This window comes from Lotus japonicus, chromosome 1 (assembly GCF_012489685.1).
Source record: "Lotus japonicus ecotype B-129 chromosome 1, LjGifu_v1.2".
NCBI lineage: Eukaryota > Viridiplantae > Streptophyta > Magnoliopsida > Fabales > Fabaceae > Lotus > Lotus japonicus.
The window spans coordinates 108,436,858-108,451,933 of NC_080041.1; the positions used below are offsets into that span (position 1 = coordinate 108,436,858).

Here is a 15,076-nt window from a genome sequence, read left to right on the forward strand (position 1 = left end):
CTAGCTATCACAAGCGCTAGTCACGCAATTAATGGAAACACCAGCTAAGCTAATGGTCCTTAACTTTATCCATCACAGATCAAACCACCACGACTAGATGCGGGCGAGTAAGCCCCCTCCTAGCAAGCCAATCTGCAACATCAATCCCTTCCCGACGGTCCTCCAATTCATGTCAAGCAGGTCTCAAATGTCACGAAGAATGTGACCATCCACATGAACTCTTAGGCTCATACCATCCTCCAGAACTGAAGCTAACTCAGCGCAGCCTATCACACAAAATAACTGCATGAACCCACGGTTCTATTCGAGGCACAACCCCTGACGCAGCGCTAGCGCCTCTGCTAAGAACGAGCTCCCCTCAACCTCATGGCCTGTAAAGCCCACCAAGAAGTTCCCAAGCACATCACAGATCAAACCACCACCTCCCATATAACTATCTCGCTCCTTGAAGCTACCATCCGTGTTCAACTTCACGAAGCTTTCCGGCGGAGGAGTCCATCGATGACTAAGCATAGAAGTCCCCTCCATGTACCGTAGAAGCTGCAGGAACCTCGCAAAATCGTCATAGACGTGGTAAATGCTATGCCACACCACCTGCAAAGACCAAGGACGCTCGTCGAAGATCATGCTGTTCTGCCATCGCCAAACACCCTAAAGGCCAGCCACGAATTTCAGAGCGTGTCGGCGCAAGTATGCTGCTTTTACTTTTTCTTTTATTCTACATTATTTTTATTTTCATTCAATTAACTTATAAATTATCTCATTTCTCTCTTATAATCTTTCCTCTTGTATTCTTTCATTTTATATTATTTCCTCTCATTTTCATCCATACACATCCAAACAGAATATAATAGTCCAATATACAGACGTTTTTAGTGTAATTAATTTGAAGTCATAATTACATGACCACGAAGTACGCATGTATTTGCTAGAGTAATTAGCTAGCTACGTTAGTGTTTTGACCGGCCCAAATGATCGCTTGTTTCATTATCGTCCTAGTCAGTCTGAATAGCTCTCAACAAAGTGATGAACACCGGGTAGGTCGGTCAAGAAGACCAAAATAAAATCTTATCTCATTCAACCAATTAGCTGATCAAACAAATGTTTTTTCAAACAATAGAAATCCATCCATGTAAATGGGGATAAATTTGTACGTTATAGTTTTCAAAATACAAGAAACCCAAAATGGCACCTCTGTAGGGAGTTTTCTTTCGCCAAGCTATCAACTAATTAAGGGATTAGCATGCCTATAAACATGACAAACATTACAACAAATTCTATAAAGGTGTTAGATTGAATGATTCAGAAGTTCCACACATTTCTCATTACTCATAACAAACTCTATAAATACAGCTAGTTTAATCCTTCTATAACTTAATTAACATTAGAGTTAAATAAGCTTTTGGTCCTTGTATAATAGTTAAAGTTTGAAAAATTTCCTTCGTTAAAGTAAAGGTTGGATTAAGTCCCTAATTTTTGGAAAACTACCCAATTTTAGTCCCTACCAAAGGTAGTAGTCCGGTGACTTTGGAAAGTGGTCTCGCTGGAGTGATGTAGCAGTGACAGGTGTTAAACGAAGCTTCTGTGGAATTTTTAATTTAATTTTTAATCATTTTTCTACTTGTACAATCATCAATCAAATTAAATAAAATCTATTAATTACAAAGTATCATAGTTAAGAAAAAAAATGTTTAATCATCATCTTCATCTCTTCCTTTTCATCTTCATCATAGAACCTCTGATAGGGACTTGGATGAGGCCCGCCTACCTTCTCCACCAACTCTGTAGATGGAACCTTCTTAGAGCCACCCCAGATGGAATCTCAAATCAGATATTTGTTTAAAGGGAACAAAGGTCGTCTGCCAAGTCTTATTGCGTAGGCTTGACGTTATCTTTCCAAAAGGAAGTAACAACCGAGGCACCAACACATATCAAGGTTTAGATCGAAGCTCAAACATAGATAGAGGATCAAACACTGCTTCCCCAACTTCCTCATAAATTTGCATAGGTCATGTGATTCAACACTCAAACGACACACACAAGTGAATTTCGTCCAAGGATGATATGCATGAGAGAAAGAAGGGGTGGTAGTGTCAGTGTGGATGAGATGCATGAGAGAAAGGAGGGGTGGTGGTATCGGCGATTGAAGAACTAAAAAAAAAACTCTACACTTGCTTCTATTATGAGATTTAGGTTATTGGGTTTAAGAGAAAAGAGGGAAATGAGGAAGAAAAGGAGGGAGGAAAAGGAGAGAGCGAAGATGGGAGCTGTGATGAAGAAGAAGGGATGAAGAGAAAAAGGAGGGGGCAAGAGGTTTTTTTTTCTAGCTCTTTATGAGAGAATTTTTCTCATGTTTCTTATGAAATTCAATAAATCTCTTTTATTTTCTAAACAAAAGTTTGTGAGTTAGTTAATTTGAGGTTAGGTATTAATGGGGTAATTTGATGTGAAAAAGATGAAATTTAAAGAAAAAGAAAACAAATATTCCACATCATCCTTATTTAAAATGTGACAGTTCCACATAAGCGCTATAAGTGTATATGATATGAAAATATCGAGTTAGTGTAATAGTTGTGAGCAGTGCCAGCTGGACACATGGCAGTTATGACAGCTATGAATCTGTTAGGATTCAGTTAGGATTAGAAGCTTGCTTTGCAAGCTAGGTACACATATATAAGGAGAGCTTCTCCACTGTAACTGATTAAGCAATACAATTCAGTTTCTGTTTCTCTCTCTTCCTCTCTCTCTCTCTCTCTCTCTCTCTCTTTTCCCGATTCCAGATTCTTCTATCATGGTATCAGAGCTTGAAGATCCAGATCCATGGCAGAAACATCATCTTCCTCACTTCTCTCTTCTTCTGCACATGAGAAACCTCTTTCTTATGCAATCATCAAACTTGATGATACAAATTTCTATTCGTGGAAGCAACTTGTTGAAGGAGTGATCAGATCTCACAAATTGCAGAAGTTTGTGCAAAATCCACCACAGATTCCAGTTCGTTTTCTCACTGCAGAAGATCAAGTAGCAGAGAATGAAAATCCAGCATATACTGAGTGGGAACAACAAGATTCAACTCTCTTCTCGTGGTTGCTTTCTACTTTGTCACCATCTCTACTGCCTACTGTGATTCAGTGCAGGCATTCATGGCAGATTTGGGAAGAGGTTCACACCTTCTTCAATGCTCGTCTCAGAGCACAATCTGCACAGTTGCGGTCAGAACTGAAGATTGTTTCGAAGGGAACCAAGACTGCATCAGATTATCTGAAGCAGATCAAGACTCTTGTGAACACGCTTTCCTCCATAGGAGAGCCTGTTCAATTTCGTGATCAACTTGAAGCCATCTTTGATGGACTTCCTGATGAATATAACGCTCTTATGACGGTGGTTTACAGTCGTGACTCCTGTTTCACGATTTCAGAGGTGGAAGCTATGATAATCGCTCATGAGGCTCGCTTGGAGAGGATGAAGAAGAAGCAACTTTCTGAATCCACTGCTTCTGCATTCATCGCTCAAGTTGTGCCTTCCGTTCTAACGCCTCAGCAATCGCAAACTTCTTCTCAGTGGTCTCAGCCACCGCCGTCGACCACCGCTCCACCACCCGCTCCACCACCGTCGGTGTGGACACCGCCTACTGGCGCGACATCAGACGCGCAAACCAAGGATGCTAGTGAGCGTAATGATGGCGGTTATACTGGAAGCTATGGGCGCGGGCGTGGTCGCGGGCGCAGTAATCTCCAGTGTTCCTACTGCAACAAGTTTGGCCATGATCTAGCTTCATGCTGGTCGAAACCAGCTTCAATTCCTAATTCGCCGTCAAATTCAATTCCTGGTTATCTCAATTCTGGCATTTTATCCTCTGGTTCGAATTTAGGGTTCCAGCCACTCAATTTGGGGCTTTTGGCTCTTATCCCAATTTAGGGATTCCTGGCTCTCAAATTGGGGGTTTTGGACCATACACTGCTATGGGAGCTTCAATGTCTGGAATTGTTCCACAGTGGCCCCAACCTTGGTGTGCTCCTTCACCAATTGGAATGCCTTCTTCACCAGGTTCATGGAATCATCATGTTGCTACCAGTTCTGGGTTTCCTTTCCAATATCCTGGTTTCAGACCTTCCTTCTACAATCAACATGCTTCACCAGCAGCATCACAACCTACACCAAGGCCACCAGCTGCATCATCTCCACGATTACTTGGAGCTGCTCCACAGGCCATGATGGCTACTGTTCCAGCACAAGCACCTTCAACTTCGGCATCTTCTGTGCAGTGGTTCCCAGATTCAGGTGCAACTCACCATGTGACCAACAATTCAGCAGTTCTTGTGGATAACATTCCAATGAGTGCACCAGATCAGATCTACATGGGGAATGGACAAGGATTGCCCATCCAATCCATAGGTTCTGCCTCTCTAACCTCTGTTTTTAATCCTAAGGCTGTTCTAGTTCTTTGAAATCTTCTTCTTGTCCCTGCTATTACCAAAAATTTAGTTTCTGTTAGTTGATTTGCTAAGGATAATAATGTGTTTTTCTCTTTTCATGCCAATTATTGCTGCGTTCGTCATCAGGACACATCTGAGCTCTTACTCATGGGCAGTGTGGGGGAGGATGGCCTTTACTCCTTTGATGGCCCTCTTACTCAAGCTGCCTTGTTGTCTTCTCAAAGTTCTCTCACCAAGTCTGCTTCTGCAAATTTTCATCAGGCTGTTTTAGCTACTAGTGCTAGTTCTTCTTCTAATTCTTCTGTTCTACAGTCTAGTAATAAGGAAAATGATTCCTGTATTAGTGGCAGTAGTAATAGTAATTCCTTGTATGATTTGTGGCATTATAGGATGGGTCATCCCCATCATGAATCTCTTAAACAAGCTTTGTCCCTTTGTAATATACCAGTACCAAGTAATAAAAGCATATTTTCTTTTTGTAAGGCATGTTGTCTAGGTAAATCTCACAGATTACCTTCTACTGTTTCTACTACCACTTATTCACTGCCTTTTGAATTAGTGTTTGCTGACCTATGGGGACCATCTCCTCAGGAATCCTCATGTGGTTTTTCATATTTCCTTACTTGTGTGGATGCTTTTACTAGATTCACCTGGATATTTCCTTTGAAAAAGAAGTCAGATACCACTGCTACTTTCCTTAATTTTCATGCTATGATTGAGTTGTAGTTTGGTCACAAACTTAAAAGTGTCCAAATAGATGGAGGTACTGAATTTAAGCCTTTGACTTCTATTTTTGCTCAAAAAGGCATTGTTCATAGACTGACCTGTCCTCATACACACCATCAAAATGGTAGTGTAGAAAGGAAACACAGGCACATAGTTGAAACTGGCCTTACTTTGCTTTCCCATGCTAAGATTCCTCTCTCCTATTAGGATCATGCTTTTCTCACAGCCACTTATCTCATTAATCGAATGCCTACTGCTGCTCTACAGGGTCATAGCCCTTATTCTAGGTTGTATGGACAGACACCAGATTATTCTAGTCTTAAAATCTTTGGTTCTGCATGTTTTCCATTTTTGAGACCTTATAACTCTAATAAGTTGTCTCTTCATTCAAAGGAGTGTGTTTTCTTAGGCTATTCTTCTAGTCATAAAGGATATAAATGTATGGATTCCACTGGTAGAATTTATGTTTCTAGGGATGTCTTGTTTCATGAGCACAGGTTTCCTTTTCCAGAACTGTTTCCAGAAGAATCCTCTTCTTCATCCCTTTCAGATTTGTATAGTCCCTCCTCACAAATTCCTCTTGTCAATCCAGTTCAAGTTGTGCCTACATCTCCAACAGTTTCTGATTCAGAAACTCCACAAACACATATTTCTCATGTTCATTCCTCACCTGATCATGGGTCAAGGCATCACCACCAAGAGCATTCTTCTTCAACTGCTTCAGTTTCAGTTCAGTCACTGCCAGATAATGCCTCAGCTCATTCCTCAAAGACTGCTTCAGTACAGACTATGCCAGAAAGTGCTTCAGCACATTCCTCTGCAGCTGCTCCTGTTCTTAGCCTAGTTTCTGTAGCAGCACCTGCCTCTGCAGATCAACCTCCTCAAAACACACATGCCATGCAAACCAGATCCAAATCTGTAATAGTAAAGCCTAGGCTTCAGCCTACCTTGCTTATGACACACATAGAACCTACAACAGTGAGACAAGCACTTAAGGATGCTAAATGGTACAAAGCAATGCAAGAGGAGTATAGTGCTCTCATGCACAATGGAACTTGGTCCTTGGTTTCTTTACCACCCAACAGAAATGCAGTGGGATGCAAATGGATATTTAGAATAAAGGAGAATCCTGATGGCACAATCAACAAATACAAGGCCAGGCTTGTAGCAAAGGGATATAGTCAAGTCCAAGGGTTTGACTATTCAAAAACTTTTTCTCCTGTGATTAAACCTATAACTGTGAGACTTATTCTGTCTTTGGCAATCTCTAAGGGTTGGGCACTCCAGCAACTAGATGTGAACAATGCTTTTCTAAATGGGGTTTTAGAGGAGGAGGTTTACATGTCTCAACCACCTGGTTTTGAACAAGGTGATAAGTCCATGGTTTGCAAGCTTCACAAAGCTTTGTATGGTCTGAAGCAAGCCCCGAGGGCTTGGTTCCAAAGGCTCAAAGAGGCTCTCTTGCAATATGGTTTCACTGCCAGCAAGTGTGATCCTTCTCTTTTCACCTGTACAACTCCACAAGGTTGCATTTATATGCTTATCTACGTAGATGATATCATTCTTACTGGTCCCTCCATGCCTCTCATTCAGCAGCTCATCACCAAGCTTCACTCTACTTTTGCTCTCAAACAACTAGGGCAGTTAGACTATTTTTTGGGTGTTCAAGTTTCTCATCTATCTAATGGAAATCTGTTCCTTAATCAGTCAAAGTACATCAGTGATTTGTTGATCAAAGCTGGCATGGCAGATGCAGTGGGCATCTCTACACCTATGCAACATGGTTGCAAGTTGTCTAAACATGGGGGCACTATTATGACTGATTCTTCTCTCTACAGAAGTGTTGTGGGGGCACTTCAATATGCTACCATTACCAGACCTGAGATATCATTTGCAGTTAATAAAGTGTGTCAATTTATGGCTGACCCTCATGAAGAGCATTGGAAGGCTGTCAAGCGCATCCTCAGATATTTGAAAGGGACTATTACTCATGGTCTGCTGCTCCAACCTTGTAATTTGGCTCAGCTTCTTCCCCTTGTAGTCTACTGTGATGCAGATTGGGGTGCTGACCCTGATGATATAAGATCAACTTCTGGTTCGTGTGTTTTTCTTGGCTGCAACTTGATCTCTTGGACAGCCAAGAAGCAAACTCTAGTGGCCAGATCAAGTACTGAAGCTGAATACAGGAGTTTAGCCAACACCACAGCTGAGCTTTTATGGGTCCAATCACTGCTCACTGAGTTAAACATTCCCTTTCAAGTTCCTACAGTTCTATGTGATAATATGAGCACTGTTCTGCTTACTCATAACCCTATTCTCCACACCAGAACAAAACACATGGAGATGGACATATTTTTTGTTCGAGAGAAGGTGCAGAATAAGAGTTTGGTGGTGCATCATGTGTCCTCAGAGCATCAAAGAGTTGACATCCTCACTAAAGCTTTGTCTCCAACTAGGTTTCTATTTTTAAGGGACAAACTAAATGTGGTTGACAAGCTGAAGCTTGTCCCACCTTCAGTTTGCGGGGGTGTATAAGTGTATATGATATGAAAATATCGAGTTAGTGTAATAGTTGTGAGCAGTGCCAGCTGGACACATGGCAGTTATGACAGCTATGGATCTGTTAGGATTCAGTTAGGATTAGAAGCTTGCTTTGCAAGCTAGGTACACATATATAAGGAGAGCTTCTCCACTGTAACTGATTAAGCAATACAATTCAGTTTCTGTTTCTCTCTCTTCCTCTCTCTCTCTCTCTCTCTCTCTCTCTCTCTCTCTCTCTCTCTCTCTCTCTCTCTCTTTTCCCGATTCCAGATTCTTCTATCAAGCGCAATGGTGAAAATGGCAAGTTAGCTGGAGGAACCACTTGGACGAAGACCAAACTGGATTGTTTCCCAAAAATTAGGACTAAATCCAAACTTTGCTATGACGAGGGACCATTTTCAAACTTCCCCTCTTATACAAAGACCAAAAGTTAAGTTCACCTTAGCATTATTCATTTTGCTCGCATATTGCTTTTCTAGACTTTGAGAGTCTCTCTCTTATATTAAACTAACTTAAACATTAGAGTGTCTTTTTCATGAATTTGGATCCTCTCATGTGACATGACAATGTCATGTGAAATATTGTGTCAGCCTCTCTCTTAATAAATATTTAAAGAGCTACGCGTATTTAACACATATAAAGGAAGCGATAAATACAAAAACTTCTAGGGGTGCACATGGGCCGGGTAGATCCAATGAACCCGCCCGATCCAATGGGAAAAAAAATGCGGGGCGGATTGGGCTAACGGGTCAACCAGACGAATTTTATTACAATCCAATCAACTTCGGATCGGATATCGGATTTAAGAACAATCTACCCAACCCGGCCAACCCGAAATTCAAACATACAATAATAATATATTATTTATATATTTTTAATAATTTTACCTAACATACATGTAAATTCTAAACCCCTTATTTTATTTCACAGCTTCACTTTTCACATTCTTCACTTTTTGTTTCAATTTTATTTGGCATGTTGGAGAATGTAGACAATTAAATTCTAAGTATCATGACATTGTCGTATTGATTAACTTGATTCCATTGCCGCAGTTGTTTTTATGGTATTTGACTATATGTCATTTATGAAATACTATTTCATGCTATTTAGTACAATGTTATGTGTCTTTTTTATGTTATTTTGTACCATAACCTAGTTACCAATTTTTTCTAATTTTTTTTGAAGTTTTAATATTTTTTTCAATATTTCATATTTATTATTATTTTAATATAGTGATCCAATTAACCCATCCGAACCAACCAGAAGATCATCGGATTGAGTTGGTTCGGGTCTGATGGTGAAAACTCAAGAAATTCAACCCAATTCAACTCAAATAATTTTAATTGGTTCAGATTATGATTAATCTATAAATCCATCCAACTCAATTTATGTGCACTCCTAAAAACTTCCCATAATGACACATAATGAGAGGATCATAATTTTTTTCATTAATGCTCCGTACTCTCCACCTCATTGACCACTATATGCACCGCCACATCTCAAGAAGAGAAACATCCCTCACATTTTCTAGAAGAAAATCTAGCTTAACCAAAATATTATATTCTAGTTCTGGGAATGCAAGCTAAGTGCATTAATAACTTAATGTGAGGGAATGTAAAGAATACAAGTAATCTCAAGCAAATCCTAAATGCCAATCATGACTGATCCTAAAATTAACTATATATGTTATGATCAAACACACGTATTATGTTAAGTGACAATGAATTTATTAAAACTTATTTGCTTCTAAAAGGTGCATAGATTCCCCATTATTATAAAAAAAAATAGAATAAAAGGTGCATTGATTAAAAAAAACCGCACGCAGGTAGAAAAGCCAAATAAATGACACGGATTACGCCATATATAAAAAAACTGTAAAATTGATATGAAGAGTATATGAAGATTAGTAGACTTTTATAAAATTGATATCAAGAGTATTGGAGATTAGTATTCTTTTGTACGTTACTAACATTGACTAATAAAATTCGGCGTACCAAAAATAATTGACATTGACATTGTTTCAGCAATTATAAGCATGATCAAAATTATGTTTTCACATTTAAGGACTCTGAATATTGCCTTACGAGGCATACAAATTTTCCTCCAAAAGCATATCGTGGAATATTATTATTTGACAAATAAATAATGTAAAACCTTAAACACAAGTTTCCAGGTGGAGATCCAAGAATAATTTCTAGTCCCCTGTAAACATGCTACCATGAAAGTCTTTTGACATGAAACATGTGATGAGTATTGTAAAGCAAACGTTCAAGCATAATTTCCGAAAAACATTCAAAAATCAAACGACCAAGCATATAGATCCTTCAAATTAAATAAAGCCAATTGCCTTCGTGGAACTAAGCAACGGAAATTGAATAAGAGTTTAAGGAAGGAGATCATAATTACCTTCCTACTTTCTTGGACAACGAAAATTTAGCTTAATAAAATATCCGATTGATTTGGGGTTTATTTATTTTTGGGCATGCAGGTAGAAGTAGCCTCATTTGGGTTCGGTCTATCTTTACCCAAAAACTAATTTAATTAGAATTTGGGGTAGATCTACCTCTACCCAAAAGATAGTTTAAGAGATGAGGGTTGCACTATCAACTATATAATAATTTATTCGGTCATGTTTTCAGTCAATGTTAGACTTCTCAGCACACTCATTCACAATAAGGACTAGACATATGAAGCTTGATTGAACATCGGTGGGTGACCCATATATAACTGGTCTCCAATAAACAGATCCATGATAGACTATATTTAAATTTGAGCTAAGACTAACTCTACGTCAAAAACTAACTTAAGGGTGAGGGTTGCACTATCAGACCTTAAAGATTCTTCTTTGAATTAAAATCATTCATAACCATGGTGAGGTTAGCTCTTGTAGAAAGGTTTTTCCTCACACACAAGACTCGGACCGTGTTGAGAATATGACACGATATTTATTACCAAAATTTCTTATAATCTATTAGAATTCCTATTGTTATTGTTAGAACATGAAAAATATATCTTAAAATATCTTGATCACATCTTAGAGTATCTTATCATAACTTGATCTTATTTTAGGCAATTTAGATTATTGCTTAGATTGATTTGTTTCCTTATTTAATAAAGATTAGGAGTCTACTCATTGCTATAAATAGAGGTAATTATTTTATCTTTTAATTAATCAATTATTCACAATATAGATCCCTAGCGCACTTATGCTCCCCTTCTCTTCTTCTCCCTCTAATTTCTTTGTATTGCTTATCTTAACATGGTATCAAGAGCGGATAGATCCTGGGCACAACTTTCGTGAATCTAACTCTACAGTGGAGGTTCGATCCCTTCTCCCCAAAGAATAAATGTCTCTTTCTCTTTGCTTATTCACCCATTTTATTTCCTTGACAATGACTTCCAAGCACTATGGTACTATTCGGGCGACGCTCGATGGCACCAATGCCAGCTTCTCTGGCGACGCAAGGCCAGCGTCCCCTTTCTCTCCCTTCCTTTACTCAAGGCGATGCAATGTTTGTTTTAAAACCCTTTTTCTCGTGGCAATGCTAGGCCATGCCCTTCTCCCTATATGGCACAAGGTTCACTGCAGAGGTGATCTTTGGTTGGCAACAGCGCAAGGTCGCGCCTTTCCCATGGGTCCCAACGACTGCAACTCTGACAACCACCGCCCTCTAACCTCTCTCATTATGTTTCTCTAGAATACCTGTTATGGTGTTCTTGAGCTTAAAAATAGGACCATTACCTATGTTGTGTTCGTGATAGAGGTTTGGTATCTCTGAACTGAGTTGATCTTGATGGAGGCGCATATCAGTGGTGCGCAATGACAATAGTTTCTATATATTCTTCTCTTTTGGTTTCTCCTCTTCTTTATGAAAATGGTATGGTAATGCACTGTCATTAGTTATTCTTTTTTTAAAGGGTATATTTGTAACATGCTTAAAGGAGATGGAGTGTTAGAATATGGAAAAATATCGATCATATGATTGTTTTTGGTAAGCATCATATGATATATTTTGGTTATATCTTAGAGTATCTTATCATATCTTGATCTTATTTTAGGTAATTTAGATTATTGTTTAGATTGATTTGTTTCACTATTTAATTAGGATTAGGAGTCTTTCCATTACTATATGTATGAGTAAGTATTTTATCTTTTAATTAATCAGTAGTTCACAATGTAAACCCTAGTGTATTTCTGCTTTCCTTTTACTTCTTCTCCCTCTTCTCATTGCATTGCTTATAACAAGTTAACAACTATGAGTTTTAATTACATGAATAGTTATGGGTAATTTTGTTTGTGATTTATCTTCATATTCATCAATATATTGCTAGTTATGAATTTCTTGTATTTAAGGAATCTAAATATAAATGAAAAGAGTGAGTTTTCATTTCACCCTTACTTCCAACCGAACCACTTGTTGGTGATATTAATGATGATGCCTGGCCCTATCCCGGTTATGTTCATGCATGTACACTTTTTATTTTTCAACAACAATGGAGAGATATTCAGTTCACATATCTGATTCCTCACTCCATATGATGAGAGAAAACGAGTGAGCTGTAGAGACTGGGTTGAAATTTTACTGTAAAATTGACTTACATGTAGAGATCATCGATTAATTGCACACCATATAGCTATATGTTGCAATTTAGAAACAAAGAATTCAAAGAAATATCACTCTACAACACTAATTATATTATAAGTTAATTTGGAAGCTCTATCTACATTTTACAAGGATTTACATACATACTTGTATTAGTCTACAATTCAGCCTTCACTCTTCAGTTTATTGATGATTCTTCACTTCTATATATACTTAGAATATCATCTACTTAATTACAACAACAAAAGAACTAGGCCAAAAAGCAATTCATCACTCCAAGAACTTAATATATCCATTGAGAATGAACTCAGCAAACCATGGTGCAGGTGATTTCCTTGGGGCAAGACTTTCATGTTGTTATAGCTCAAGAGAAACAACTCCCTTGCTTTCTCCACCAAAAAGTTCACTCCTTCCCTTTGAGACTGCATCATCACTTCAACCTTGTTTTTACTATTAGGGCATCTAAGAAGGCCAATATAGCTATCCAAGTCATGAACACAAGAAGGGTTCTGGACATTGAAGAAATCAAGAACTAACTCAACACCCACATGTGCATAACAAGAACAACTCCAAGGAAATTCATACCTCCCACCCAAAACCCTAAAATTCTCATTCATGAAAACTCCAGGTAGCTTTGTGATGGGGTCATTAACATTTGCTATTCTTAGCACCTTCACACCAAGCTCCTCACACCTCTCTTTGAACTCTGAGTTACCCACCCTTGGTCCCCCGAAGGAGAAAACAGTGATCGGAACTGTTTGCGATAATTGGTTCATGACAGAAACCGTCTCAGTACTATTTGGGTTCTTTTTGTTCAACCCAAGCTCAGCTATGTCATATGCAAGCAAAATAGCCAAAGCACTTCCCATGCTATGACCAGCCAAGGATATGCTTACTCTCTCCCCTTTGTGTTTCTTCATCAACCTTGACACTTCACAAAGAAGCTGCTCCCTGCAACTTTGAAGTCCAAACTTTGAAGAGCTTTCATCAGAGGTGTATAGGGAGAGAAAACCAGACTCCACCTTCACATGGGGTTGTGGATTGTGAGGATCAAGCATGGCTGGTGTCAAGGAACTCATCAAGTTTGAGATCCACTCTTGATTCGTCACTGTTCCTCTGAAAGTTACAACTATGTCTCTTCTTCCAAGTCTTTTCACAGCTTCATCTGATGAAACTGCCACATAACCAACCCACCGACCAGAATTAATGGAAGAAGAGTTTGTGATGGGAATGTTGATGTCAGGGGTGGCGTAGATGTACTTGGTGACTTCATAGCCAGAATTCTCCATTCCCACTTCACTTAACATATTTTTTTTTCCGTACTTGCAGTTCAAGTACCGTTTGGAGGTTGGATCAAGATCAAAGGCCTTGTAAGAGGCTGAGACAAACTCGCCATAGCGAATGATCTCTTGCCGGAGAAGAGGGTGTAGAGGGTCTAGAAGATTCTCCCAGTTGTTGCACCCTTGAATCTCCCTCCATAGTTTGGCTAGGCAAGTAGTCGATGGTGGCAGTGCATGTTTTCTCGCATCCTCAGCATTCGGCTGGTTCGCCTCGTTAACTAAACCTTGGTTCCCCGGTAACCAGGGTTCTTGGTTCCCTGGTAACCAAGGTTGATTTGCTACATCAACAGCTGGTTGTACCTGCCTACCCTGAAGGGGTGGTGCATGTTTTCTAGGATCGCCAACATTAAGCTGGTTCGCATGGTTGCCAAAACCTTGATTACCGGGTAACCAAGGTTGATTTACTATAACGGCTGGTTGAACCTGTCTCACGGGAGGTTGTGAGAGAGTAGTGTTATTGTTGGTAAGAGTAATAGCAAGGGTGGAGGTGATTCCTAATGCAGAACCAGAAGCTACTATTGAGTGCTTAGAGGGAGACAAGTCATTGTTTCTATTAGGCAGTGAAACCTGACCAAAGGGATGAGACTTAATTGGACGGAAGCTTTGTGAGAATGTAATGTGAGGATTTGTGTTGGGTAGATGTGTGGCAGAAGAAGCCATGGCCGGTGAGAGGGAGAAAATGGAGAGAGAAAAGAGTTAAGGTCTTGAATTGAGTTGTTTGATGAAACAAGGTAAGGGGGGCACAGTGGAGTTTTATATGAAGTGGAGAAAGGAGGGTGCACGAAAGAAGACCAAAAAGGCATGTTAGGCGAGGATTTGACCAAAAATAAATTCATATTTCGTATTTCTTTTTGTTTATGTGGTCGGTTGGGTCCCTTTTCTTTCCCCTGTTGCGGCTGGTGAGTAGTGTAGTGAGAATATAGTTAAGAGAGAGATCATGTATAGATAGTTAATAATTAACATGATCAAGGGGGGCCCTTATTTTTTCCCTTCAATGAGGTTGATTTTCAATGATAAAGGAACAGTTCTTCATTTCTCTGCCACGAGTGAACAACAATTATTTTGTATAGTAGTTATTCAATGCTAGCTAGCTCTAACTGATAGATCATCGATTAAATGCAGCTAGCTGTGAACATATTACATACTTGTGTATTACGTTGTACGGTCTAGCATTACTTCAAATTAACTTGTAAAAAGAAAGATTTCATATTGTCTTCTGACTTTCTTCTACGTACGTCCTGTTTTTTTTAACGGTCAAAATCTTGTTACCTGGTTTTACATGCAAGTTCAAGGATTACTTGCTATACTTATAATTTGTACCTATATACTAAGTTTTTTTTTCGAACGTTATGTTAATAACGAATGAATTACACCATCAAGAAATAAATATAGGTTTTGAAGAATAGTTTTACAAACACCAAAGATATAT

At 39.0% G+C, this 15,076-nt stretch overlaps 1 protein-coding gene across 1 annotated transcript; it reads right to left on the reverse strand.

The window, feature by feature from the left end:
- Positions 1–12,471: 12,471 nt before the first annotated feature.
- LOC130732403 (galactolipase DONGLE, chloroplastic-like) lies at positions 12,472–14,479 on the reverse strand. The gene has a single exon (XM_057584458.1). The coding sequence runs from the start codon at positions 14,305–14,307 to the stop codon at positions 12,541–12,543; it is 1,767 nt and encodes a 588-aa protein (XP_057440441.1). The 5' UTR covers positions 14,308–14,479; the 3' UTR covers positions 12,472–12,540.
- Between the last annotated feature and the right edge of the window lie 597 nt (positions 14,480–15,076).

What these genes read in the sequence shown, in the direction of transcription:
- LOC130732403 (XM_057584458.1), bottom strand. Translation starts at nt 14,307, where the DNA reads ATGGCTTCTTCTGCCACACATCTACCCAACACAAATCCTCACATTACA.